We start from the raw sequence: 27,743 nt of genomic DNA, 5'->3' as shown, positions 1-27,743 counted from the left end.
GCCTTAGACTCCATTTGAAGTTTTCATAGGTTCATAGGTAGGTACTAGGCTATTGACCCTAGGGCCTATATAATCCCAGCCAAAAAGGTACCCTGGCTTTTGCCACCGAAGAAAATTATTTACCTGTGCCCCTGTTGAGCAGAGCCACAGAAGTGATCCACGAGATGAATTTCCTATTTCCCATCCAATCATCAAGATTTTTCTTGAAGAGTGCTAATGAGGAGCTTTGTTTGATATAGATAGGTAATTTGTTCCAGAGTATGGGAAGTCTCTGGGACAGGAATCTATCCCTGCAGCATGTTCCGTTTGTTGTGGTGACAAGGTTTAGGTCCCTAGAGCATGTACCTTTGAGGGATTGGGATTTCTTTAAGTGTAGCATGTCTAACAGCTCTGGGTTTGACATAGCTTTGTATGTTAGGCAGAGATCGCCTCTGAGTATTCGATATGCAATGGAATAAAGCTGGAGTTTTTTGAGACGGTCTGCATAGGGCATCTGTTTGAGGCCAGTAATCCTCTTTGTGAGGTATTTCTGCGGCCTTTCCAGTTATTATAGATGTCTTGTGAAGTACATACCAAAAGGGGCATTGTACTCTATAATGGATCTAATGAGTGATGAGTAGAGGGGAACAATGACCTTTTTTTTCCTGGATGAAAAACCTTTTGTGATGAGGTGTGCCATGTAGAAGGATTTCCTGACTACTGTGGCAATATGATTATGAAAGAAGAGACTACTGTCCACCTGTGTCCCAAGGTCTCTTATCACACTTTTGGTGTTAAGTAGACTACCAACTGTGTGGCAGTTCATGGGTACAGAGTTTTTACTAAAGGGGATGACAATGCACTTTGAGGCCATGGCTTTGACACCAGGCATCTGTCTCAGTGAGGCCCTTTTGTAGGATGCCCACATAGTTAGGAGTTTCGATTATGGCACCTAGTTTGCAGTCATCTGTGAACTTCATTAGCCAGAGACCTTCTGTGTTAGCCTGTACTTCAGAGAAGTAGATACCAAACAGGAGAGGACCCAGGACTGAACCCTGTGGTACTCCAGTTGTCACTGGTCTGAAGTCAGATTTGGAGTCTGCTACTTTCACAGTGTGGGTTTTGTCCATGAACCAGTTGGCAACCCATCTTGTGACATAGAGATTTATACCTAGTTTAGTGAGCTTATCTATAATTCCAGAGTGGGGGATGGTGTCAAAAGCCTTGGCGAGAACTAGATAGGCTGTGTGAATAATCTTACCCTCATCTGTGACTTTGGTAACTGCTTCAAAGAAGTCTATCAGGTGTAGGAGACATGATTTGCCTTTTACAAACCCGAACTGGGTGGGGCCCACAGTTTGCCCCTTCATGCCACTTCATCCTGTTTCAAGTTGGTTATCTATAATGAGGAACAGATTCTTGTAGCAGCAATAACCTTTTTTTTTGGTCTGTTTAATGTGTTAGTGACTGTCATATTCAGTATTAAGCAGTAATAGAGTGCCATCCGCTTCTCAAACAACTATTTACTGGGTTACTGCTGTGGATTCCTCTGTTACTTTAATGCCTGATCTTAAGAATTGTTTTCTTCTTATAATCAATAGAGCACAGTAATATACTACTGTACTGATTCCATGGGAGCCCGCGTCAGTCACATGACATTAAAGTGCAGTGTGTAATCTGCATTGACAATTTAACTGTATTCTTACATGTCACTGTGCCCTCATGTTGGTCACCCCTCTAACTACAGAGATTTTCTACATGACTGAAGCAAAATGCTTTTCTATATCTGTCTTTGTTGTCCATTTCATTTCTGTTGTTCATAGTCTCAACTGTACCTTCTTATAATCACCACCCCGTTCAGAATTGTCTACCTTCCAAAGGCGAATGGAACTTCTCTGTCCATCCATCAGCAAGGTAATCAACCAGCTCACACCTTAACTAAGCTTGCACTTGGATTTCAAACTCCGTACTCATACATTTGTTGAGCTATGTATATCTATTATCCAAAATTCAAAGTCCTTGTCATAAAAGCATACCTGGTATCTTCAGAAATATTTTTGCTTCGGGAGCATAATATTCTGAGGAGACCAATTATCTGACCTGGCCGAGGATGAAGACAGTATGAATCTGGTTTGGAATCCTGGAGAGGTATCCTTAGATCTAAGTTGGGTTTTTTCCCACTTCCCTGAAGGTAGCGTTGTGATGCCTCCATCTTTCTGCATTTGATCAAGAACCTCAAGTTGATATGCATACTGATTGTTACATGAGAGGAAGGGTCGCCTTCCATTGTTCACTTCTGCATTGCATTCCTGAACATGGTTCTTGGGATCATGAATGGAAACAGATCCCTGCATTTTTACGCCATGTGCTCATTATCTGAGAAATAGGGAAGTGTTTAACATAAAAGTTCTGTGATCTACCATTGCTTCTTATATTCAGTCATGTTATTAATTAGAGAAATGTTTAATATTTTCTCACCGTGGGAGTGGGCCATTTATTAGATTTCCAGTTATCACTAAATATTGTAACCTGTTTTGCTTAATCTGTAAATTAATTACAGAGAGGATTCCTTATAAATACAACATATAAAGAGCTGGAGGTTCCTTGATTAAGAGGATGCTGCATTTGTACCTCCAAACCTCTACCTTGTAAACTTTTGTTAGAGATTGCAGAATTTAAACTTTTGTTAGAGATTACAGAATTTATATTGTCCGGAGTGTGCCAAATAATGGAGGCATAACATAGACACTGATACTGGAATTATTTGCTTTTCAGATTGGTTGGTTGACAGACGCCATTGCAGTCTGAAATGGCAGAACTCTGTGCTCACGATACGAGAGAAAATAAAGGCAGCCATGCAGGACATGCCAGAGAACGAGGAAATCGGGCAACTTCTTTCAGGCACATGTGAGTACCCATTTACTGTTAAGTATGTTCTAGAAAGGTACCGCAAGGGAGAATGAATAACTTGGCAAACCTCACGTATGCAATGCTGAATAGTGCAAATGGACATGCAAAAGTCACATTACATAAAAAGGAAAATTATTAGCGATCAGATTACTTTTACTCTTAGATATTGTATCTTTTTGAAGTTAGGATATCTAAAAATGAGAGTATGATGGTACAAATGCATGTTGCTCCTTCTCCACAAAAGCGCATTTGATTTAATTTTATTATTTATTTATTTTTTGTTGTTATAACACTACATGCTGGTATTTTCATTTAGTGTTTTTTTTTCACAGCACAGAACAGTAGCCATTTCATTGAAACCTATTAAGTTTAATTTCATAGAAATAGCTTATTTAGTTTTGCGTTTGGTTGTGAATTATCAGAACAAGGTCCACTTCCTCTTTGACTCTACAAACTAAATTCGGTAACCTAAACTGTTTAGTCTTCTAACTTTTTGATAAATCATGGCATAGAAAAATTCACTTACTCTGCTGAAATATATATTTTCTGTAAAATGATATTAATAAGGGAGCAGTGTTTCAGCAGTGCTACCTGCAGAAGTGCTGTTTTTAGCAGCAGTTCGTCTGTGAAAGTCAGTGTGTCACAGGGTTAGCCCCCATATTGTATTGCATTAGTTGTCTTCATACAAAGATGAATGCTTCATTTATACTAACACAAATGGGTATGGCATGGCTGTACAGTTTGCCATGCCTTGTGGGAATGGCACAGCAGTGAGCACCCAAGCTCAGTCTTATGGTATAGAGAGGTGAAGCCCTGACGTATGAAGATGTCCCGTATTCAGTTATCTGCATGAAGACGTCGCAGGGGAGGATGGCTCTACGTTTTTACTAAATTGTCTTATTGTGTCCGTCTGCTTTTGTTATAACGAATGAGTTACACTTCGCTGCCTGTGCGTAGTATAGCATGATGATACAAGATTGTCTCCAAACTCAGTTTTCTTTTTGTCTGCATGATCGATGTATTTGTTAATGTTTACTACTTATGTTTATGGCCGCATATTATAAAGTAGCATGATAGACACCAGTGATTGCTGTGGAGTGCTTCTCCCCTGGTCCTCCATTGAAAAGACTTTTTATATCCCGTCAAACTGTCCTGGTAAACTAATGCAAATATATAAATGAATAGTCACTGCCAGGTCACTCATCTAGGAGGGTTGGTGGAGAGCTAGCCTTCCACATTAGTGATGCATACCAGTGGCTAGCTGATCTCACACACCCATGGAGGAGGACAGGGCAGGCTAACATTACTTAGAGGTACATGTCTACAGATGTTGTTGGGGAATTTATTTAGCAGTAAGCGAGGTACCAGAAACTGCAGCTTTACTCATTTTACATGTCAAATTTAGTGATGCTGTGCACTGCACCACTTTTGACAAGGATGATGCACCCTTCCTCCACAAAGTAACCCACCCAATGCGCTATTGTAAATGGATTACATGGCTGCATTATTACACATTCTGGGACCAGTCGGTATGGCATGACATTGAGCAGTACCACACCTCATGGGTATGGCATGGCTGTACAGTTTGCCATACCTTGTGGGAATGGCACATCATTGAGCTGTACCACACCTCATGGGTATGGCATGGCTGTACAGTTTGCCATGCCTTGTGGGAATGGCACAGCACTGAGTAGTACCACACCTCATGGCATGGGATTGCAGTGTAGAATACCTTTTAGGTATGATACAGGATCGAGGATTACCACAAATCACTGGAATGGCATGGCACTACACTGCGCAACACCTGTTGTGTACGGCACTACATTGCACAACACCTGTTGTGTACAGCACTACATTGCACAACACCTGGTGTGTACGGCACTACATTGCACAACACCTGGTGTGTACGGCACTACATTGCACAACACCTGGTGTGTACGGCACTACATTGCACACACACACACCTTAGGGAATGAGTACTGGTTCATTATGATACTAGGATTATGCAGAAAAGCATATGACAGTACTGCATTACATCCCTGTAATATATCTGATTATTTAGCTGTGCACAGCAATGTTTTTATATTTGTTACTCTTACAAAATAGTAGTAAGCAGTAGATACAGTGACAGTTATTTCAGCAGTGATGTATATCTAGCCAAGGAAGAATTATGTCATGCAGATTTGTGTTGGCTGAATGAAAACTTCACTAAATAAAGGGAAAAATATACTCTTTCCCAAACCAGTCTGAACTAATACTGTTTTTTGTGTTTATTACTGGTAGCTTTCTCCAGTCCCTGATGTTCTTCATTCCACATTGCTGCAGTCCTAACCATTGGGGTAGTCCACTGTCCAGTCGGCCCGAATACCAAAGTATATGGCTGACGTCGGTCAAGGCGCATTAGACTGATGTCAGGACGTCAGGGTACTAATGCGCATGACCGACGTCATATCCTCAGTCTTTTTTGCCGCATGGTCCGATGCAGAAGCAGTTTTGCGAGTGCAGGTTGGCGTTCTGAAATTTTCTGAAGTCGGAGTTTCAGACCGAATCAAAGTTGGCTAAGTACCCGTTGGGAACATTTTGTTTTTTCTTGCCTCAGTATTTTACCGGATGTCAGAAAAAGTGAATAACTGTATTTCTTGTGGGAAACAGATACCTCATAGGGATTACCATACCTTGTGTATACCTTGTTTAGGGCCTGAGCACGACGTTGTTGGATGCCGCTCTTGTGCTAGATTTAACAAACGCACTATTAAGAGGAGGTTAGACTGTGCCAGGTTAGTGTTTGGGAAGCGTTGTAATTATAAAATGCCGTCGGATGCTCCGACGCCCGCTTCGTCCAAAAAGCGCAAAGACAAAGCAGCAAAGCCTAGAGTAGAAGAACCGGCAGTCCAGGACGTCGGTTCTTTAGAAGGCTCAGTGGAGCCGGAGGTTTTGCCAGGAGTTTCTTTGGAGTCTCAGGCAGAGACTTTACTGTTACAGGATGTGTCCTCTCAGGAGGTAGGCCAGGCTGAAGGGGCTTCTCAGGTAGCTGTTCTTCCCTCTCTTCCTAAGGTGGTTAGAGCCTCCCCTTCTGTTTCCAAGGCTTCTTTGAGAGGCAGGCCAGGTTTAACTTCAGTGGGGGTTTCTCCTAGCACTTCAGGTTCTTTGCCTAAGAAACATATGCTTAAAATGGCAGAGGATTTGATTACTATGATTAGAGGTTCTATGCCCCCTCCTGATAAGAGGCCTAGGGTGGAGCCTGAGTTTGAGAGTTTTGAGCAGTGTTCGGAGGCTTCTGAGTCTTCGGCTGAAGACTTGCAGGAGTATCCTCCTTATTCTGATTCTGATGTGGATGATTCTACTCCTTCAGCTTCTCCTCCTGAGGATTTTTCATTTTCAGAGACTCTGCATTCCATGAGGGAGCATTTTAAATGGGAAGGTCAAGATTTCTCTGATTCCAGGAAGAGGCTTAGGGAATTCTTGTTTTTACCCCAGCATAGGCCTTTAGCTATACCTCCTGTTCTGAATGTGGTGGAAGATGTTTTTGCAGAGGCTTCCCTAAACCCTGATTCTTTGCCTCCTGCCCCAGTTAAACCAGATAGGTACTATAGGGTGCCTGAAGCTCATAAGTATCTTTTTAAGAGTCCTAGGGCAGACCCGGAAACTGTTTCTCAGGGGCCTAAAGGTGTTAAGGCTTCTGTTGTTAAAAATCCTGTTCCTCCTGATAAAGAGGCAAGGGCTTTGGATAGATGGGGAAAGAAAGTGTATACTTCTTCCACTTTAGCCATGAGGGCGTTGAATTGCCAGTTTCACATGTTAAAATATCAAAATTATCTCCTTTCACAATTGAAGTCTAAGGTAAATGCTCTGGCGGAAGGTATTGAGTGTAAAGAGTTGCAGGATTTAGTTCATGTGTCTGAACAGGTGGGTAAGCATTCATTGCAATGTGGTTTTGATGCTGTGCAGGCCTCCTCGAGGGTGGCTGCCACTGGTTCTGTTCTTCGTAGGCACGCCTGGTTGAGAGATTAGAATTTAGCTGAGCATGTTAAGACAAGGATTTTGGATGCTCCTTTACAGTCTGATGTGTTGTTTGGTTCGCCTGTGGAAGCAGTTTTAAAGAAAATGGAGGACAAGGCTAAGTCTATGCAAACTGTTAAAGATTTTTTGCAGGTGCAGCCTCCGAAGTTTAGTAGAAATTGGCCTACTAAGGGATGGACATATCCTGCTTATGATTCCCAGTCTAGGGGTAGGTCTAGACGTGGTAGGGGCAGAGCTCAAGGTTCTTTTAGGCCTAGAACAGGGAGTTCACCTGCTCAGACTTCTGGTGAGGGCAGGGGTCAGTCCTTTCGTAAACAGACCCAATGACCTGCCTTTTCAGCTGCCAGTACATTCTCGTCTGGCAGCACCTTTGGGAGGAAGGCTGTCTCTTTTCAAAGAAAATTGGGATTTAATTACTCAAGACAGATGGGTTTTGGATATCATTCACCACGGTTACAGGTTTTATTTCCATACCTTGCCTCCTTTCAAAGGCATGCCAGACGTTCCTCCTCTACAAAGGAAAGAGGCTCACAAGCAAATTTCTCTGTTACTCCAAATAGGGGCCATTCAGCCAGTCCCTGTGCCAGAAAGGGGCCTAGGATTTTATTCTCGCCTGTCCCTAGTACCAAAGAAGGGGGACACATGGAGGCCAATTTTGGATTTATCTATCCTCAACACTTATCTGGACATTCCCAAGTTCAAAATGTTGACGTTACAACAGCTTTTACCTCTGCTGGGCAAAGATCACTGGATGGTAACTTTAGATCTCAAGGAAGCTTACCTTCATGTGCCTATAAGACTAAGTTGCAGAAAGTATCTGCGTTTTCGAGCTGGAAATTCTCATTATCAGTTCTCTGCGTTGCCCTTTGGCTTATCTACTGCGCCCAGAGTATTCACAAAGGTTCTGGCTCCAGTGATAGCTTACTTCAGGCTAAAAGGAATTCAAATCTATCCTTACTTGGACGACTGCCTGATTCTGGCTCAAGAAAAGGAAGACCTTCTACAGCATTTGGAATATGTCATAGCAGTGCTAAGATGCCTAGGGTATTCTGTGAACGAAATAAAGTCCAGTCTAGTACCCTCTCAAGACATGTGCTTTCTGGGTGTGAGACTGAATACAGCAGCCCAGATGGCCTTTTAACCCCGGACAAACAAAAGAATCTTTCCAGTTACTTCCATCAACTATCTCTTCAGTCCGGGCTGACTGCAAGGACAGTCCTTCAAGCCTTAGGGTTCATGGCATCTTGTATTCTGGTGCTTCCCAATGCCAAACTGCATATGAGGAAGCTGCAATGGTATCTCAAAAATGTATGGACACAGCACTGCCAGGATTTGGACACTGTCATTCAAATAATACCTTGCATTCAAAAGGAATTTTTGTGGTGGGCTCAGGAATGTCACCTAAACAAGGGACTCTCTGTGACCCGGCCAGAGGCGAGTCAGATTCTAACGACAGATGCCTCAGACATTGCTTGGGGAGCTCAACTAAATGGAAAGTGGATACAAGACAAGTGGCCTGCCAGACTACAGCATCTACATATCAACATGAAAGAGATGTTAGCAGTCCAGTTTGCATTAATGGCTTTCAAGGAATTACTTCTTCCAGGGCAGGTGTTGATTCTAACAGACAACACAACTGTCATGTGGTACATCAACAAACAAGGGGAACACATTCTTACCCATTGTGCAGGCAAGCAATGATTTTATGGGAGACTGCGCTCAGCTTGCAACTAACTCTTCAGGCAAGGTTTCTGCCGGAGCACAGAACTCCTTAGCAGATGTGTTAAGCAGACAAATCATGGATCCCCACGAGTGGAAACTGGATCTTCATGTATTTCAAAAATTGACAGTGTCATGGGGAACTCCAGACATAGATCTGTTCGCTTCTCCACTAAACCACCAGCTGCCAAAGTTTTGCACAAAGAGGTTTCATCACACAGCTTGGAAAGTGGATGCTCTTTCTTTCAGTTGGAAAAATCTTCATGTGTATGCCTTTCCACCTCTGCCTCTTCTCCCAAAGGTGCTCCTAAAGGTCAGACAAGACAAGCCAAGGATGATTTTAATAGCTCCAGATTGGCCTCGGCAACACTGGTACCCACTACTGAGGAGTCTGGTAAGGAAGCCTCCATGGCCTTTACCTTTAATTCCACACCTGTTATCTCAGAGAGACGGTCACCTGCTCAATGTCAAGCTTCACTCTCTTCATCTCACAGCCTGGCATATTCTGTTTTGAAAGACAGCAGGTCTCAACTTCCTCAACAAGTTTTAAATGTGATTATGGAAGCCAGACGACCTAGTACAAGGAAAGTGTACGCAGAAAAATGGAAGAGATTTTTATTTTGGAGTGCAGCAAAGAATTTGGAGATTTCTGAGCCTAATTTGAGTGTGGCTCTTCAATATCTGACTGAGTTATTGGACAAAGGTTTGTCTTTCTCTTCCATTAAGATTCATGCTGCAGCAATTTCAGCTCACTATGATTGTGACCCACCATTGTTTTCGCATCCTTTGTTCAAGCAATTTCTTAGAGGGGCAAAGAATATAAGACGCCCACGTAGAGCTCCTACTCCTGCTTGGGATCTCAATTTTGTGTTGGAGAAACTTACTCTACAACCTTTTGAGCCTGCGGCTACTGCTGAATTGAAATACTTGTCATGGAAAACTGCTTTTTTGTTGGCCATTACTTCTGCAAGAAGGGTTTCTGAATTGCAGGCCCTTATGGCGGTAGAGCCTTTTTTGATTTTCCATAAGGATAGGGTATCATTACGTACTAATCCTTCTTTTATGCCTAAGGTGGTTTCTAGCGTGGCTTTAAACCAAACTATTCATTTGCCTACTTTCTATGCAGATCCCCAAAATAAGGGGGAAAAGATTTTGCACACTTTATATGTGCACAGGCAGTTGCGTTATTATTTGAGCAGGACTAAGGACTTTAGGCAGTCTCAGCAGTTGTTTGTTTCTTTTGCTTTGAGTTCTCAGGGCAAGCCTGTGTCAAAACAAACTATTTCTAAGTGGATTGGGTTCTGCATTGCATTTTGTTATTCCCATCATGGCAAGGAGATTCCAGCTGGGATTAGGCCTCATTCCACTAGGGCTACTGCCACTTCAACAGCATTTCTAAGGGGGGTGGCAACTAAGGATATTTTGGAGGCAGCTACTTGGAGTTCAGTGCATACGTTCTCTAAGCATTACCACCTTCCTCTCTACTCTAAATCTAGGGCTGGTTTTGCCACAGCTATTTTGCAAGGCATGTTGACAGCCCCTGCTTCCTTATGATTTGCCAGCCTCCCTTACCTCTGCTTTGGGATTCTACCCAATGGTTAGGACTGCAGCAATGTGGAATGAAGAACATAGTACAGTTTTGTACCTACCATAAATGTAGATGTTCGAGGATCCACATTGCTGCAGTCCAATTTACCCTCCCTCCTTCCCCTCTGTGTTTAGGGGTGGTTGTGTGGGTTAGGTTATACACTCTTGTAATTTTGTATATATTGTACATATTTTTGGTGCAGGAGTGTTTTGTATTTTTGGTTTGGGCCTTGTCTTTTTAGGGTCTTCTGACATCTGGGGCAAGAAAAGACTGAGGATATGACGTCGGTCATGCGCATTAGTACCCTGACGTCCTGACATCAGTCTAATGCGCCTTGACCGACGTCAGCCATATACTTTGGTATTCGGGCCGACTGGACAGCAGACTACCCCAATGGTTAGGACTGCAGCAATGTGGATCCTCGAACATCTACATTTATGGTTGGTACAAAACTGTACTTTTTTCTTCCACTCTTTTAAACTGGTGACTATACATCTAGCTGAATCATGGCCTCCACCCTTTCCAAAAGCTGCCTTTGGCTGGGGGGAAGGGACACAGTCCCTGCTAGCAGTGACATTGTGGCCCTGGTGTGTATTGTTGGTGCTGGCAGCAGGGAGTGTGTTGACATATGCCTGATGTAACTGACTGTGAGGTAAGTTTATGAAATACCTGGATAATATGCCTGCTGTGTTGCAGCTGTGCCACGGCATATTACTGCAGGGCGTGACCGATCCCTAACCTTTGGTTTACTTGCAAGTTTTCGGCTGTGTTAACTGGAACTTGCCATTGGAAAAGACAGGCTGGCTGTATGGCCCAGTTTTAGAACTGGTAGGTTAGTTATCGACTCATCCATTACTTTCTGGTCTGCAGCAGTATGAGCAGAACCCTTTACCTTGGCCTTCTGTGTGTCCACTTTGAGATGAGGTGAGGCATATATGCGAGCAAAGGTGTCTTCAGTTTGGCCATAACATTAGAATTACTGGTAGATGTTAAACAACTTCTGCTCAGCTCCGTCACTTACTTGATGTCATATCTCACTAACTTGCACTGTGATGGCACTGCATACATCTCTCTCCATCTTATTCCAGGCTGAAACTGCCTCTCTCCTCTGAGGAACCATATAGTAATACCTTTTCTGTGGTCTCTACCTCCTGTATCCTCCTTTGTAAAAAATGCAGCTGAGAGTTGCAGTCTCGTGAACATAATGCATTCACATAAACCTGTGTACAACACACAGGTCTGCCTTCATTTCCACATTTCTATCATGGGTAGCGCTATTATATCTGGAAATGCTGACAGGTAACTGTAAAACTACCAGCACTTTGCATGATTTTTGCTTTTATTCTACCTTTGTCTTATAGTCACCTAAAATTTCTGTCTCGGTAGTATTTCCGTCTCTATTGATTTCTTTCTGTTCAGGCACTGTCTCCCCAGCATTCAATCATGCAGATAGACTCCTTCTCCTTAAAACCACCTGTCGTAATGGTTTGATGGTTTATAGACCTATTTCTGCCCTTACTCTAGTACCAAAATAGTTGAAAAACATTTATACAAGCACCTACTTAATAGGCCATAGCTGTTAATGTACTTATGCGATGCATAGCATGGTTTTCTCAGTGCCTTCAGTAGCTTTACTGCCCTTGTAATGACCACTGATACCATTTATTGCATTATGAATGAGAGACTTAGTACTGCAGGGCAGTCTGTTGAAATGACTAGAGCTTTTGAAACAGTCAACCATACCCTCTTTCTCAACAAACTCAAAAGACTCAGCTTTCAAGATAGCTGTGAAACCAACCAATAGCACTATTTAAAAGACAGGACATTCCAAGTGGTTTCACAACTATTTAAAAGACAGGACATTCCAAGTCCATAGCAATGTCTTAGTACATGTGTACCGGAAGGGTATGTGCTAGTTCCTCTTCTCTATAATGGGCATACTACAAGGATCTCTGCTAGGTCCTTTTCTCTAATACAGGTATACCACAAGCGTCTGTGTTATGTCCTCTCCTCTAATACAGGTATACCACAAGCATCTGTGATATTTCCTCTCCTCTAATACAGGTGTACCACAAGGGTCTGTGCTAGGTCCTGTCCTCTAATACAGGTGTACCACAAGGGTCTGTGCTAGGTCCTGTCCTCTAATACAGGTGTACCACAAGGGTCTGTGCTATGTCCTCTCTTCTAATACAGGTGTACCTCAAGGGTCTGTGCTAGGTCCTGTCCTCTAATACAGGTGTGCGCTAGGTCCTCTTCTCTTTAATGATATCTCTCAAGAGTTTCAAAATCCGTAACAATATTCTGCTCCTGCATTGCAGTACTATAGCCACTCTGACCTTCAAACCAAGTTACAGCTCATTTTCACTCAGTTATGCACCTGATCCATTTCTAACAAACTAATTATCCTTAAGAAAATCAATGTTATGGTCTTTGCCCCAGACAAGAAATTACTCACTACCCCCAATTCTCTTGACATATCTTCATGGGAACATAGTATCCGATATCATTGAATTGATGTACCCCAGCCTAATACTTCAGCCTACCCCTTCCTTTACCACACATACAGATTTTGAACTAGTGAGTCTTTGCTCAATTAAAACTTTTTTACAGGATCGATCACCTTTCTCACACTGCTTGCAAGGCCACTGCTAAAAATATTTTAATACCCAGACTGGAATATGGCCTCCCTTTTCTCATTATGCATGCAGACACCAATACCCACAGAATACAGACTGCTGAAAATAAAATCTGAAAATTCCTTCTGTTAGCAGAACCCCGGATGAACCAGTGCAGTTTGCTAAAACATTCCTCTTGGCTTTCATTGCCTAATAGGGCCACAAACATTCCTCTTGGCTTTCATTGCCTAATAGGGCCACAAACATTCCTCTTGGCTTTCATTGCCTAATAGGGCCACTTTTCTTCTAGGTACTCTGATTTACAAGGTGCGAAAGCCATGCCACTGCTGCCTTTTAAGAGTGAAACTACCTTTACAAGACCATCATTATGTACTCACAAGTGCACAGGACAATTGCTCTCTTCTACATCCTCCATTAAAACTGCTGTAGGTTAGGGATCCTTCTCTAGACTGGGATCTGCTACCTGGAACCACCTGCCTGCTGACATTAAAAACATAAAAGATACACTTAAAAAGCATCTTTTTACTGAACCTACCAGCAAATGTTACCATATCAATGGTTAGGTGACTTACCATTCCATATCATGAATGACAGAATACATTGAATAAACTTTTCTCAGCCATTTTGTGCGGCATCTTATGTACATACGTTTCACGTGTATGAAGGAGTTTGCGTGTTATATGTATGTTTACACTGTATTTTATGTACATCTTAGATTGCATTTTGTATAGCAACTTTAACAAAAATATGTTCATAAGTGGGTACTAGGCTATTGGTCCTAGGGCCTATATAAGCCTAGCCAAAGGTACCCTGGCTTTCGCCACCAAAAAAATTATTTTCCTGTGCCACTGTCGAGCAGAGCCACAGAAGTGATCCCCGGGGTGAATTTCCTATCTCCCATCCAATCATCAAGATTTTTTTTGAAGAGCGCTAATGAGGAGCTTTGTTTGATATAGATAGGTAGTTTGTTCTAGAGTATGGGAAGTCTCTGGGACAGGAATCTTTCCCTCCAGCATGTTCTGTTTATTGTGGTGACAAGGTTTAAGTTTCTAGACCGTGTAGCTTGTAGGGATTGGGATTTCTTTAAGTGGAGCATGTCTAAAAGCTCTGGGTTTGACATAGCTTTGTGTGTTGGGCAGAGATTGCCTCTGAGTAGGCAATATGCAACGGAGTAAAGCTGCAGTTTTTTGAGACGATCTGCAGAGGGCATCTGTTTGAGGCCAGTAATCCTCTTTGTGAGGTATTTCTGTGGTTTTTCCAGTTGTTGTAGATGTCTTGTGAGGTACATACCAAAAGGGGCGTTGTACTCTATAATGGGTCTAATGAGTGATGAGTAGAGGGGAACAATGACCTCTTTTTTTCCTGGATGAGAAACCTTTTGTGATGAGGTGTGCCACGTAGTAGGATTTCCTGACTACTGTGACGATGTGATTATCAAAGGAGCGGCTACTGTCCACCTGTGTCCCAAGGTCTCTTATCACACTTTCAGTGTTAAGTAGACTACCGCCTATGTGGTAGTTCATGGGTACTGAGTTTTTACCAAAAGGGATGACAATGCACTTTTTGGCATTGAGCTTGAGGCCATGGCTTTGACACCAGACATCTGTCTCAACGAGGCCGTTTTGTAGGATGTCCACATCTTTTGTAGTTTTGATTATGGCTCCTAGTTTGCAGTCATCTGCAAACTTCGTTAGCCAAAGACCTTCTGTGTTGGCCTGTACTTCAGAGAAGTAGATACCAAACAGGAGAGGACCCAGGACTGAACCCTGTGGTACCCCACTTGTCACTGGTCTGAAGTTGGATTTGGAGTCTGCTACTTTCACAGTGTGGGTTCTGTCAGTGAGCCAGTTGGCAACCCATCTTGTGACATAGGGATTTATACCTAGTTTAGTGAGTTTAGCTATAATTCCAGAGTGGGGGATGGTGTTGAAAGCCTTGGCGAGATCTAGATAGGCTGTGTGAATCACCTTACCCTCATCTACGGCTTTGGTGACTGCTTCAAAGAAGTCTATTGGGTTCAGGAGACATGATCGGCCTTTTACAAACCCGGACTGGGTGGGGTCCTGAGTTTGGAGATTACCAATGTCATTGTTTATAAGTTCCATGATTATACGTTCCATAGCCTTGCAGACCAGGCTTGTTAGGCTAATGGGGCTAATGTGTGTTAACTAGGTAAGTAAACAGTCTCCCTTAATCCCCAGCCACAAGGAAGACAGTAAACACATACATGTATGTATATCTGTGTTTCTGTGTCTCTGTGTGTATGTATTTATTGGTCATCTTATTGTATTCAGTCAATCCATATCTTTTTGTCAGGAGGGAAAAACTGAATATGTGAATAGATGCAACCCATGTAAACATGGGGAGAACATGAGAAACTCCACACACTAACCAGAGGTCATCATTAAATCTTGGTCCATGGAGCTCTGAAGCAGAGATCTTTTATGTTGTACTGTCACCAAAACTATGACAGTCACTTCCTTCTGATTCAACTAACTACACAAAGTACTCCCTGGTCCTGACCACAGTTCAAGCAATACTTACTAAAGCAGCTTGAATGCAACTGTCCATGCAATATCTGCAACTGAGTAATAACTTTACCATTAACATACCTGAGCCACTGATTAACTTACCCATCCTAGACCGTAATTCATCTTACCCCACCATTACTGCTCTAAACCCACTACACATATAATCTAATCCCTCTTTGACTTTACTAGTTTATTTTAGCTTCCAAAAATCTAACAACTACCCAAATCTCCACCACTTCTCCTTCTCCTGCTTTAAGTCTATTTTCTCTTTTCTTTTCCAGGTAAGTAACTGTACATGTATTTGGTGTATTGGATCTTCTGTGTATATATTGTCTGATTGTCTGTGTGTACTCATAAATGTAAGCCATTGTTTGTATAGTGTACATTATTTTGTTACGTTATGATGTAATCTAGGCTAATCCTGTAATTGGGCATTGTTTAATGAGTGTTCTACTGAGGTAAACTAGTTTATTTAAAGAAGTAAATAAATAAATTATATACCTGGTGTGGTGGGTGATGGCGTTGAATGATCCTGTGGAGGGGTGCAGCTAATTAGAGTCATAACATGTAATTCTTGAGAATTTGAATACATTAATATACAGGTGGTTGCTCATTATTGACAGGAGGATCCATGCAGCTGGGTTTATATATTCATTTTTACATTTGATAACCTGGAGACAGCAGCCCAGTGACCCAAGCCAGAAGACAAATAATGGACTGAATCCAAGAACATCAACAAGAACAGTTGCACTGTAATTTATCAGTGCTGAGGACCATGCTATTCATCAGTTTTAAATGGAACTGTGTCTCTGGCATTGTATTAGTTTCCAGCACTGGATGTGGCGCCATGTATCCGTTTTAAGCAGATATTCTTTTTTCCCCACTGCTGCAGTACCCTTTAGTTATTTATGCCCAGGAAACAACAATCATCCGGTTTCAAACGCTCTGGCTCTCTCCCACATCTTCCCTCTGGCTGCTGATTGGTCAGCACCAATCAGATGAATGTCCGGCAGAAGGAAGTGACTACAGTACTTTCTTGCTGCCTCAAAGAAAGCAACTAAGTAACTTCTCAGGAGAAGCAGGTTGGTCTGCAACTTCGTTTCTGGCAGATGAATTAGCTTTGGGGAATCTCTCCACACAGAATTCATTGCCATGTTTAAGTTTAAAGTATAATTTTTCTAATGTATTACTAGAAATTGTATTTCTTCTTGAAGAAACACAGTATTTGTTTAAATATTGGTTGTTTCTTGCCACAAACTGCCTTCCTGCTTTTAGAGGCTTATTTCTTTTCTTGGGGTCATTTTTTGTGTTAGACATTTACTGTTTTTGCAGCTTTGAGTTTAGGTGTTTATGTTTTATTAAAAAGGAGTGCTATAACTACAGACTTTTTGTAAAGTTTGTGTATTTTGTAACAACTTACATGGGTGCTTCTTTTCAGTTTTGACAACACAGGGAAAGGAACTCCTGTTCAGTTAGGGATTTTATGTACTGCTTATGCATCTGCCTTGGTTTTGTAACTGTTTAGGGAAGCGTAAGTGTGTGTGCACGTGTTTGTGTTTGTGATCATTTTATGACAACTTACTTCCATCCAACTCTTTCATAGGATCATAGGAAGTTACTAGGCTAATGGCCCTGGGGCCGTTGCAAGCCTAGCCAAGTTCTACCCTTATTTCGATCATCAGCACCAATTGCCCCTGTCCAGGAGGGACACAAGTAGAATCCCCATGGTGAATTTATGGTCACCCATCCACTCATCCAGATTGTGTTTGAAGAGGGCCTATGAGGTGCTGTATTTGCCATGAAGTTGGGAGTCTGTTCCAAAGGTGTGGTAACCTCTGGGAAACAAATCTGTCCCTCCAGCAGGTTCTCTTAATGTCTCATACCAGGTTAAGGTCTTTAAAATGAGTAACCATTTGATTTGTGGATATGCAGCATTTCCAGTAAAGCAGGGTCAGAGATTGCCTTGTATGAAAGGCAGAGATCGCCTCTGAGTAGACTTTATGAAACAGAAAAAAGTGACAGTGATTTCAGATGATCCACATAGGACAGCTGCTGAAGACCTTGAATTTTCCTTGTGAGGAACCTTTGTGGTCTTTCCAGCTACTGTAGGTGCTTGGAAAGGTAAATACCAAAAGGGGCATTGTACTCAGTTATTGGCCTGAATTGAGAAGAGTACAGGGAGGTTATAACTTCTTTTTTTTCTGGAGGCCCGTACTTATGAGACAAGCAGTATAGAATGCTCTTCTTACCACTGTGGAGACATTGGGGTCAAAGGTGAAGTTGCTGTCAACCTGTGTGCCCAGGTCTCTTACCACTAAGTGTGTACTTAGGATATTGCTATTGATGCGGTAGTTAGCAGGAACATCGCTCTTACTAAAATGGATGATGATACATTTTTTTTGCATTCAGTTAAGGCCATGACTTTGGCACCAGTCATTTGTTTGTGTAAGAACCTCATGTAGGTTGTTGACATTGTTTGGAGATTCTATGACCACTCCCGGTTTGTAGTCATCAGCAGACTTTGTCAGCCACAGACCTTCAGTTTTTGCTTGTACTTCAGAGAAATAAATTCCAAACAGCAGAGGCCCTAGGACTGATCCCTGTGGAACACCACTGGTTACAGGTCTGCTGTTGGAGGTGGATTCCCTTATTTTGACTATATGGGTGAGTTTGTCAATGATGCCTGAGTGGGGGATAGTGTCAAAAGCCTTGGCTAAGTCTGGATAGGGTGTATGCACAGATTTCCCCTCATCCAGGACCTTGGTGACTGTCTCGAAGATGTCCACCACATTTAACAGGCATGATCTCCCTTTGACAGATCCAAGCTGAATAGCGTCATGTGTTTGGAGCTTACCTATATCTTTGTTGCTAAGGTCCATGATGATTTGCTCCATGGCCTTGCAGCATACCTCTCAACCTGGAAACATCAAAAATCTGGACAAAGACCCATGAAAAATAGGTTCAAATCTGTATGCTGATTAACATAAAATTTGCATGCATTATTATGTAACCCCACCCATTCCAACATAATTGTGGGATATCAACTTTCAAACGCAAACTGAAGAGCAGACAACCAAAATATGGCCCCAGACCTGTACCCTGTAGAAAATAGTAACCATTTTTTTTTAATGTGTAGCAATGATGTTCATTGAGAAGGGAGAAGATGATGAAACTTAGGATTTTGTTTTTGGTGACTTGCAGTATTGTGGGTTTTATGGTAAAAGTAGGGCATTTAATGGTAGGCAATATTCTAATCTTAGCAAAAGAATATTATAGTTTGCTAGGACCTCCAAAAGTAATTTTCCATGGCCTATTGATCAGTGGCATAGCAACAGTTTGTGCCGCTTGGGGCTATCTTTGAATTTGCTGCCCTTCCCCCCTCACAAAATCATGGTCGAATGGGATCTCCCCATACATAGCCCTCCCCCCTGCAGCCATTCCAGTGTCCCATTACTTGGCTGTTCGCCCTATTTACCATAAAGACTGTAACATGCATACTGCTTTACTTCTGCAATGATTTGGATTTCATTTAAAAGTTTTATTTTACATTTTACAGCGCAAACACTAATAGACATCTGCTAAACAAAGCAATGCAGTCTCACAATTAAAATAGACTTCGCATTAAAACTTCTCTGCCCTTCAGACTCACATTCATTGAAACAGCATTGAAGTCCACATTCAAAGAAAATGCATCTGGTGAGTGGCAGATAAAGATTACCTTTGGGCTGTTTTTAAATCATAGGCCCCTTGCACAGGAAACATACATGTGTTCTTTGATACACCTTCCTGAATGTATTAAATTATATTCATTGTATAATACAGAACAGTTAGAAGGTGTTTTAAATTTATTGTTTTGAACATTTTTCCAGTAAACAATGAAACAAAATGCATGAACCAATAATGACAAAACTACCCAATTCAGAACATTTCCGTCATACAAGTCTACTCAAGCTTCTATAATCCACCAGTATCAGAAAATATGCACAATTTCTGCAGAAGTAAAAGTCATCTAAATAATTCCACATTAAAGAGATCTGTAACTAATGAAGAGGTTGCTGCTAGCAAACAACTTTATATTTCATTGTTTCAGTACAAATAAAGTGCTTGTTGCCCTTGAGGAATAAATTGCCTATGTTACATTAAAAAATGATAAGCTAGTAATATTGCAATAGGAAATGGATGGCAAACTGATAAGTTGATAGTTACTAGATATCTCCGCCAAAGAGGACATTCTCAGGACTGCAGCATCCATCCCCTTTAAAGGAGTACCGCACCCACAGACTCAAAAAACACGGTTAAAACATCATGGCATGGTGTTTCCTACAGTTTAACAGCACTCTGGGATTATTTACAGGATTTTAAATATTTTATATGTAATTCCAGACTCTGACCACCTGCAGGCTGTCATATTGACGTGGTTTGGATAAATCAGGTTGCCATCCAGTATCCCAGAAATCATTGTTTGGCTCAAAAATGTTACATCATGCAGGCCTCCATTTGCCTAAAGTTCCTGTCATTTCATAGATGTTGCATGTGTACAAAGTACTGAGTAAAATAGAACAGTGTAAGTAACATTCCCTGCTGCTAGATGACTACTTAAAACAGAAACAGTGCAAATGCCACAGAACACACTCAAAGTGCTGTTTACTGCTGCCTTTTTTTCTAATCTAGTTTAAATAGCACTAATTTGTGAGACAATGAATTCCAGTCCATTTACTTCTCCCATCCCCCATAACACTTAGCTTCCCTAGCTGTCAAAGTCCTGAGGGTAATTTGACCTGGTAATTCCATTGATTGGCAGATCTCAGCAGGGTGCTTGAGTCATTTAATTTAATCTTTGCTCTAGCATTTCCTTTGTTAGAGGGGAAATTTTTTGCTGCACTATAGCCATGGACTTACTTGACTGCAATCACATCCAGTAAGGTATTGCACCAAGGAGCTAAAGAATAAAACATTTATACTATTAACCAGCTTAGATCTTTATTAATTTAAGTGTTAGGGTATCACTTCATGCTTCCACCTTGTTAAAAATTGAGATTTACATGTGCAAAGTGTGTTGGTATGCAGTGTTTGCCTTCATATGTTTTTACTCCACTGGTTGGTTTGCAAAAAAAACTTTTGCAGTGTCCCTGGATTTGTCTTTGTAGATACAAACCACATTGCTATATTTTCCCCTTCCTTTTTCTTGTGTCCAGAAGTCACTTATAACAAAGTAAATTTTTTATTGATTTTTTTTTAAATAAAAGGACATCAAGGTTAACCTTGAATCAGATAATGGATGCCACTACAAAGAATCACTGTTGAAATATTTGTGCATGGACAAAATCCCTTACTAAATCTATTTACCAGCCTCCAGTTCAATTGGTGCTATGGCTTTAATATACTAGTGTGTTTGCTCATGCCTTCCAAATATCTCCACCATTACATACCACTTTTGCAGTGTAGTAACCACCCGGCATGCCCATACACCTTTAGCCATCAATATGCAGCTACTCCTGTTCATGAGTATGTGAATTCGTTTTCAGACTTAAGGTGTGGAAGCTGCACTGAATAATTCTAGGTGCTTGTTCAGGTTTCACATGGTGCTTGCTTAGAGCTACTCTCATGTTAAGCCACTATGAATATGTTGCACTGCCACCTCTGATACCAGGGTAATGTTTTAATCTTTCTATTCCCGCACTGCACACTAGCAGTATCTGGTGCAAATACAACAGAGAAGTATGCAAGCGATAGACCACCTAAGCATCATTTGCCGTGCAGAATGTATAAGTATGCATACCAAATTTCTGTGTTTGCAAACATCGGTGTTACTACACTACTACGGAATAAAATGAACAGCACTCAGGCTGGGGGAAGGACAAGGGAGCCATGACATCACAGAATGGGTAGGTCTTATTATTTTAGTTAGAATCAGATGACGGCTGTGGTGATGTCACTTTGGGGGAGGGAACTGATTAAAAAAAAATGTACCTGCACTGCCTGGCCTCGATGATGTCAGTAATTGGGCGACTCCAGCAAGCTTTATTCAAATGTGAGAGAATCATTTTGTAAGTGAAAACATCACAGTATGAGAAGGTAGGCTTCTGTTACAGAAGTAAGGGGAATTATAAAAATTGTAAATGCTTTATTGTTGTTGCTTTAAAGAGGACAATTTAAATAGGGAGGAAAAGGGCTGTGAAGTTGAGGAATACATTAGAGAAACCTGTTGTACTCCTTTAAAAGTACAACTCAGTACAGTATCAGCAGTGCAGCTACATACTGTGGGAGTAGAACCCACAACCTTATGCATCAAAAGCAAGTATTGTACCTTTTATGCTACTAACAATGCAAGCAGACTTGGCATAAGCAGCACTCAACTTCTCTTTCCCTGAAGCTCTCAGCTCCTTGTAAAATCCACTCTAGACTCAACTGTATCTCTCAACTTTGCAGCACAAGAAATCTGGAAAAAGCCAAAATTTATTGAGGGGGGACAAAAGCCCAAAAGCTAGGGACATGTTTTAAACATTGCTTGTGTAATCTTGGAAAGTTGCTAGAATAAAATGCTGTGTTACCACCATGCATTTCACTGCCAAGTCTTGAACACTGGACCCTGTGCACTATAGTCAGAGCAACATACCACTATGCCAAATCAGCTGTTTCTTGAAAGACAGGTAGACTGAAACATAAATGGCTATTATTTAGTGAATTCAGTTCTCACCATAGCCCTCAACCTTTTAGCACAAAAAACCTGGACAAAGCCAATAATGGGGGAATACAGCCCCCAAACATATTCAGTGAATTCAGTTCTCAGTTGAAAGCAAAACATGAGGCAATCCATTTATAAAAATTGCAAAAAGTATTGTTTAATAGCCACATTATGCATTTTCTGCATCTCAGAGAAACTAATGTGAAAAAGTAAACCAAACGTGAAATATAAACTTTAAGTGATATTTGCAGTGCTGTAAATAAACCTTAACCTTAAAGCTATAAACAGTCCTACAGTTTAATAAAGAATGTGTAAGTTAAGCTTTTGGACCTGAGACATGTAGTCATCCACTGTTCCACTCTGCACTGAAGGTGAAAAGGTCAAGCTATATTTCTTTTTTCTCACTGTTGAAATGAATATTCAACTGTTTTCAAAGAAATTGTTTTACGGTGGCACCATTTTACCTGTCAAATAATGTTTCACATTTTTGATAAGTAAACAGAAAGAAAGGAAGCGAAGTTGATTCATTTTTATAAGTGAAATGATTGACAAGTGACAGTGTTGGAACAAGAGGCCCAGACATGTAAATGACTTCTTCTTTTGGCTTTTTCCCGCTTAGGGGTTGCCACAGAAGAACAACGGTCCACAGAACGATTGGCAATGGAGTTTTATGGTGTCGAGTTGCCAGCCCTGTACCCAACCTTCCACTCCACCTACAGCATGTCTTTGGGATGTGGGAGGAAACCCATGTGACCGCAGGGAGGACATGCAGATTCTGCATAGAAGGAACCCTAGCCGAGAATCGAACCAGAGAACCTCTTGCTGTGAGGCAGCAATGCTAACCGCTGCACCACCGCAGCCACTCCCAGACATGTAAATGACTGACTTGTCAAAATGGTTCTGAAGGTGTCACATACTGAGAAAAGCACTAAACCATGATTTTATGCATTAAACGACTTGTTTTTGAGTCCTGAGCTTTATGGTCCTTTTTCTTAGGCTGGCTTGACAAAATGACAATGAAGAAGCAGCAAGCCCAGACTTGTAAATAGTTGTTTATTATAGCTGTGCATTTTATACTAGCTGTATATCATAAAACGTACAGAAACGAGAGAAAAGAAGATTCGCTCTGACCTCTTTTTTGCAGTGCCTAATGTCCATATCTAAATTCACAATGCTTGTAAAAAGTGATTAAGGTGTCTTTTTCCTCTTTTTTCTTTTATTTACCTTTAGCTTTCCGCATCATATATATATACAGCTATTTATAAACTTCATATAAATTATTTGCAAACACTGTATGTAGAAGCAAATTTTGTGAATACTTATTAATATTGCAATATGATGAAATTTACATGCATTTAAAGAGATAAATACTGGTCCTACAGGAGTATAGCCTAGTGTGCAATGTAGCTTTCAAGCATTAGAAATTAAGTCTGAATCATTGGACTTCAAAGAAATCCCACTAAAAGTCATGCTAAGCACATATGTGTACATGCATAGCACACAAAACAAACACAGACACATTGCATATATAAATATATATATTTATATATAGACAGAGAAACGGAGAGAGAGTATGACATAACATCATACTGCAATTTTCTTGGAAGGGGATGCATCAAAAAATATACCTTGACTTTTTTTTTCAGTGAAGCAAGCCCCATGCATTCACACACATTCATATATACTAACTTCAGGATTGCACAGCTGCATAGCTCTCAACCTCTTAACACAAAAACCTGGACAGAGCCAATAACGGGGGGAGTACAGCCCCAAAAATAGGGACATATTTCAAATACTGATCTTATAAACTTAGAAAATTGCTAGAATAAAAGGTTTTATGTTACCATGTATTTTCTGAAGAATATGAAGTCTGAAATTCAAATGCCTATCATTATTTAGTGAATTCAGTCCTCACTGATTTGCCACATAAATCCAGAAAACCACAGATTTTTTTATGAGGAACAGAAGAAATATCTGAGGCAAAAATCTGGACAGTGCAGGGTTTGAGCCTGAGTAACTCTAGCCACACACACACACACACACACACACACACACACACATGCCATATATTCAAATATCAATGAAACAGCCATTCACACACTCGCTGTATATTCAAATGTCAATGAAACAGCCATCCACACATTGAGTGCAAGTCCCAGAAAAGAAAGAACCAAATGCCTATGAAACGGTCCTTACTTGGAGCCATTCACACACTGTATTCCAATATAAACAGTTGCACTAGTAAGAAGAAAGAGCCAAATAACTTATCAGCTAAACGGATTCCATGCCTGGGAAATGCTTGCATGCTATTTCCTACTGCTGGTTGGCCAGAAAGTACATTGAATCCCCTCAACCAATTCCGACAGGCTGGCAGGCTATTCATGGAGCTGACGTCATCTTGCACGCCTCTGCATGTGATGACATCAGCCCAAAAAAGCTGGGAAATTCAGAAATTAAGGGGTGCACTCGGTAATTGTGGCACCCTGTTATTTGGACCTGAAAACTAGTAAAAACCAAGAGGTTCGGTACATTTGAGAGGTATGCCTTGCAGATAAGACTAATCAGGCTAATAGGTCTGTAGTTCCCAGGGTCAGTGGAAGCTCCTCCTTTGTGCAAGGAAATAGCAGTGGCTATTTTCCATTTTTCCATTCAACTGGGATAAAGCCAGTGCTTAGATTATGATTGAAAAGGGTACCCAATGGTGTTACTAATTCTTGTTGGAGCCCATGTAGGTCACAGCCTGGGATGTTCTCAGATCCCATAGATGCCATGTTTTTGGCCTTAGGGCGTTTACAACCTGCTCTTTTTAGAAATAAAAGGTAGGGGACAGGTGGTAGGAATTTCATAGGGTACATTTGGCTGGGACAGGGGAGTGAAGTTTTCACAGAACCTGTTGGCTAACAGGTTAGCTATATCCACAGGCTAAGTATATGTGGTATTATTAACTACCATTTCGGCACAAATCTGGGCCTTTCCTTTTAGGTTACGGATGTAACTAAAGAACGCCTTATGGTTGTCTTTAGTTGAGGAAGCTAATCTGGATTTGTAGTTTGCTTTGGAGGACTTCACAAGAGATCGTATTTGCTTGTTTAAGCTGAGGAGGGAGTGTTTTCAGTTTAGGGCTGGCTCCCTCTTACTCTTACTCTTAGCAATCTCTTCCTCCTATTGTAAAGCCTGCTAATGGAAGTTGTCCACCAGGTAGGTTTGCTTGTCCTTGAGGAGCTTGTTTTGGTCCTATCAGATGCAACTGAGTCAGTGCAGTTATGCAGGTGTTTGTATATAGCATTGGTGAAGAACTCAGCACTGATTAGCAGCAATTAGGCTTCTTCCCTCGTCACAGTGTGGATACTCACACTGGACCTGCTGGTTCTTTTCTCCTACTGTGCTAAATAGATAAAAAGAAAAAAAAAACAATTAATAAAAGCGAGTCCTTGCGGTCACTGCGGGTTCAGTCAGTGCCTCAGTCTTTGGTGGTGGTGGTGGGGGCCCTATAATGGCCTTTCATTACTCTTCAACTGCACCACTGTTCTTAAGAGTTCATCTTGTTTCTTCTTCTGCAATCATGAACCAGGAGTCAGGCACATCCTCTGCGGCTGCTGTACTGCCCAGTGAAGGTGTGGGAGAACCAGAATTCTTTTTGGGTCTGGGAGAATCTCCAGGAGATTCTTCCTGGTGCAGCCAGGGAAAGAGACCTGGGATAAAAACCCATCTCCTAGTTGGTCTTCTTCAGTGATACTTCCCCTAAAAAAAAGAAAAAAAAACAAAAAGTTAGAACATTTCTTGTCCATAAAAATGATATTCTTATGTTAGACTGAACTTTATTGCAGGCAGTTGGCCCTGGAATTTAAACATATTCACCATAGTACTATTATGATACAGAAAATCCTGAAGATAGTCAGAAGAGTCTGACATTGATAGAGACAGAGATCCCTCTCATGAGGATTCTCAAGGCCAGGACTCTGATTCTGCAGAATGCGTATATACCTAGTCTCCCTTAGAAGAGTTTTCTTTTTCTGGGTCTGTTTCCAGGAAGAATGATGTCTTTTTGTGAGAAGAAGAGAAGGTTCTCCTTTAAGTGAAGATATACTATGAGTTCTTACAAGTGGAGGTCCCACATGTTACCCCTGTTCCTCCTATTGTGCCAGCCTTGGAGGATGTGTTTAATTCTGCCTGTTATAATTATGATTCCCACTATTCAGTTCTTGAAAAAGGCAGGTAACCTTTAATACAGTATTTCCCAGACTAACAAACCCCTGTTTTCTCACTTTCTGTCTGATCCTGCAGCCATTTCTGCATCAGTGTCAGCTGACAATAGATTTTTGGTGAAGCTTAATACCTCTGAAGGAGATAAAGAAGGTAAGGTGTTGGACAGATTTAGGAATAATTTTGTCTTCAGCCACTTTAGCTTTTAGAATTCTCAGTGCCATAGGTTCATAGAAGGTTACTAGGCTAATGGCCTTAGAACCCTTACAAGCCTAGCTATATTTACCCTGAGTTGCCCCAGTTGTTGGTGTTTAGGTAAGTGAGGTTCGCAGAGGTAAAGGTCTATGGTAGGTAATACCGACTTCCTCTGTCCAGAAGGGACAGCACCACACCAGGAATGAATTTACGGTCACCCATCCATTGATCTAGGTTGGGTTTGAAGAGGATCAGGGAGGGTCTCTGTTTCCCGTGAATTGGAAGCTTGTTCCAGAGAAGTGGCAGTCTCTGTAAGATGTAGCTCTCTGTTTAGCATGACCTGTTCATGTCAGAGGCTAGGTTAAGATCCCTGTAGTGAATGACCCTTGTGCAGTTTTATTTATGAATGTGTAATATTTCCATCAGGGCAGGGTCAGAGACTGCCCTTTAAGTCAGGCATAGGTCTCTCCTTAGCAAACATGTAGGAGACAGAATACAGTGACAGGGGTTTCAGTCTTTCTGCATAAGACAAACCTATTCTGACAAGGGAAGAACAAGACTTCATGCAGACTGTGACTGGGAGTCAGAACTGAACTCCAGACCCTGAAATTGTGAGGCAACAGTTTTAACCACTGGACCGCCATGATAACCCTATGAATCCAGTAGCTTTAGGCCACAGGGCCATAAGTGGAAGCTAGCCATTCTCAGGTTCTGTGTGTCTGGATCAAACTATCAATTGTAGGTTGTACCCTCTGGGTTATGTATAGGTCTGAGACAATTGACAGACCATGGCTCCTGAAATAGCCATCTGTGAACTTCTGGACATTCTTATATGTCTTTATTAGGACAACTTACTTCTCTTTGCAGCCTTTTCCCAGAAGTCAGGAGTTTTTCTTCACCAGTCTGAGGTTCCATATGCATATTCAAAACCTGTTTGACTCCGTCATACAGGATTGGGTTCCTAGGGTTCATGAGAATAGAACTTTATCATCCTCTGGAATTTCAGATTCCAGTTTTGGAACTGCACGGATGGAGACAGCACATAATAGATTAGTACTAGGATGACTGCTCTTGTGAGCCATTTTAAGCCTAGCCAGTTATCCCTTGTGAGACTCAAACCCTGCACCTCGTGTTTGTAAGGCAAACACCTTAACCATTAGGCCACCCTCCCAACCCTAATTCATTATTCATTATTCAGGTTTTCATTTTTTTCCTCATGTCCCAACACAATATGTACCAGAACATTTTCTTCAGATTTTACTTGGGGTGCAGCTTCG

The 27,743-nt window shown here is 41.4% G+C and overlaps 1 protein-coding gene across 2 annotated transcripts in view; it reads left to right on the top strand.

The window, feature by feature from the left end:
• CDK5RAP3 (CDK5 regulatory subunit associated protein 3) overlaps positions 1–27,743 on the top strand; it is a 613,925-nt gene that overhangs the window by 59,021 nt on the left and 527,161 nt on the right. For both annotated transcript variants that reach the window (XM_044055301.1, XM_044055302.1), the window contains exon 3: positions 2,755–2,886. In XM_044055301.1, coding sequence (XP_043911236.1) covers positions 2,755–2,886 — 132 coding nt within the window. The remainder of the gene's footprint in view (positions 1–2,754; positions 2,887–27,743) is intronic.

This window comes from Protopterus annectens, chromosome 13.part0 (assembly GCF_019279795.1).
Source record: "Protopterus annectens isolate FY-2018-M chromosome 13.part0, PAN1.0, whole genome shotgun sequence".
NCBI lineage: Eukaryota > Metazoa > Chordata > Ceratodontiformes > Protopteridae > Protopterus > Protopterus annectens.
This window is presented reverse-complemented; position numbering and strand designations above follow the sequence as displayed.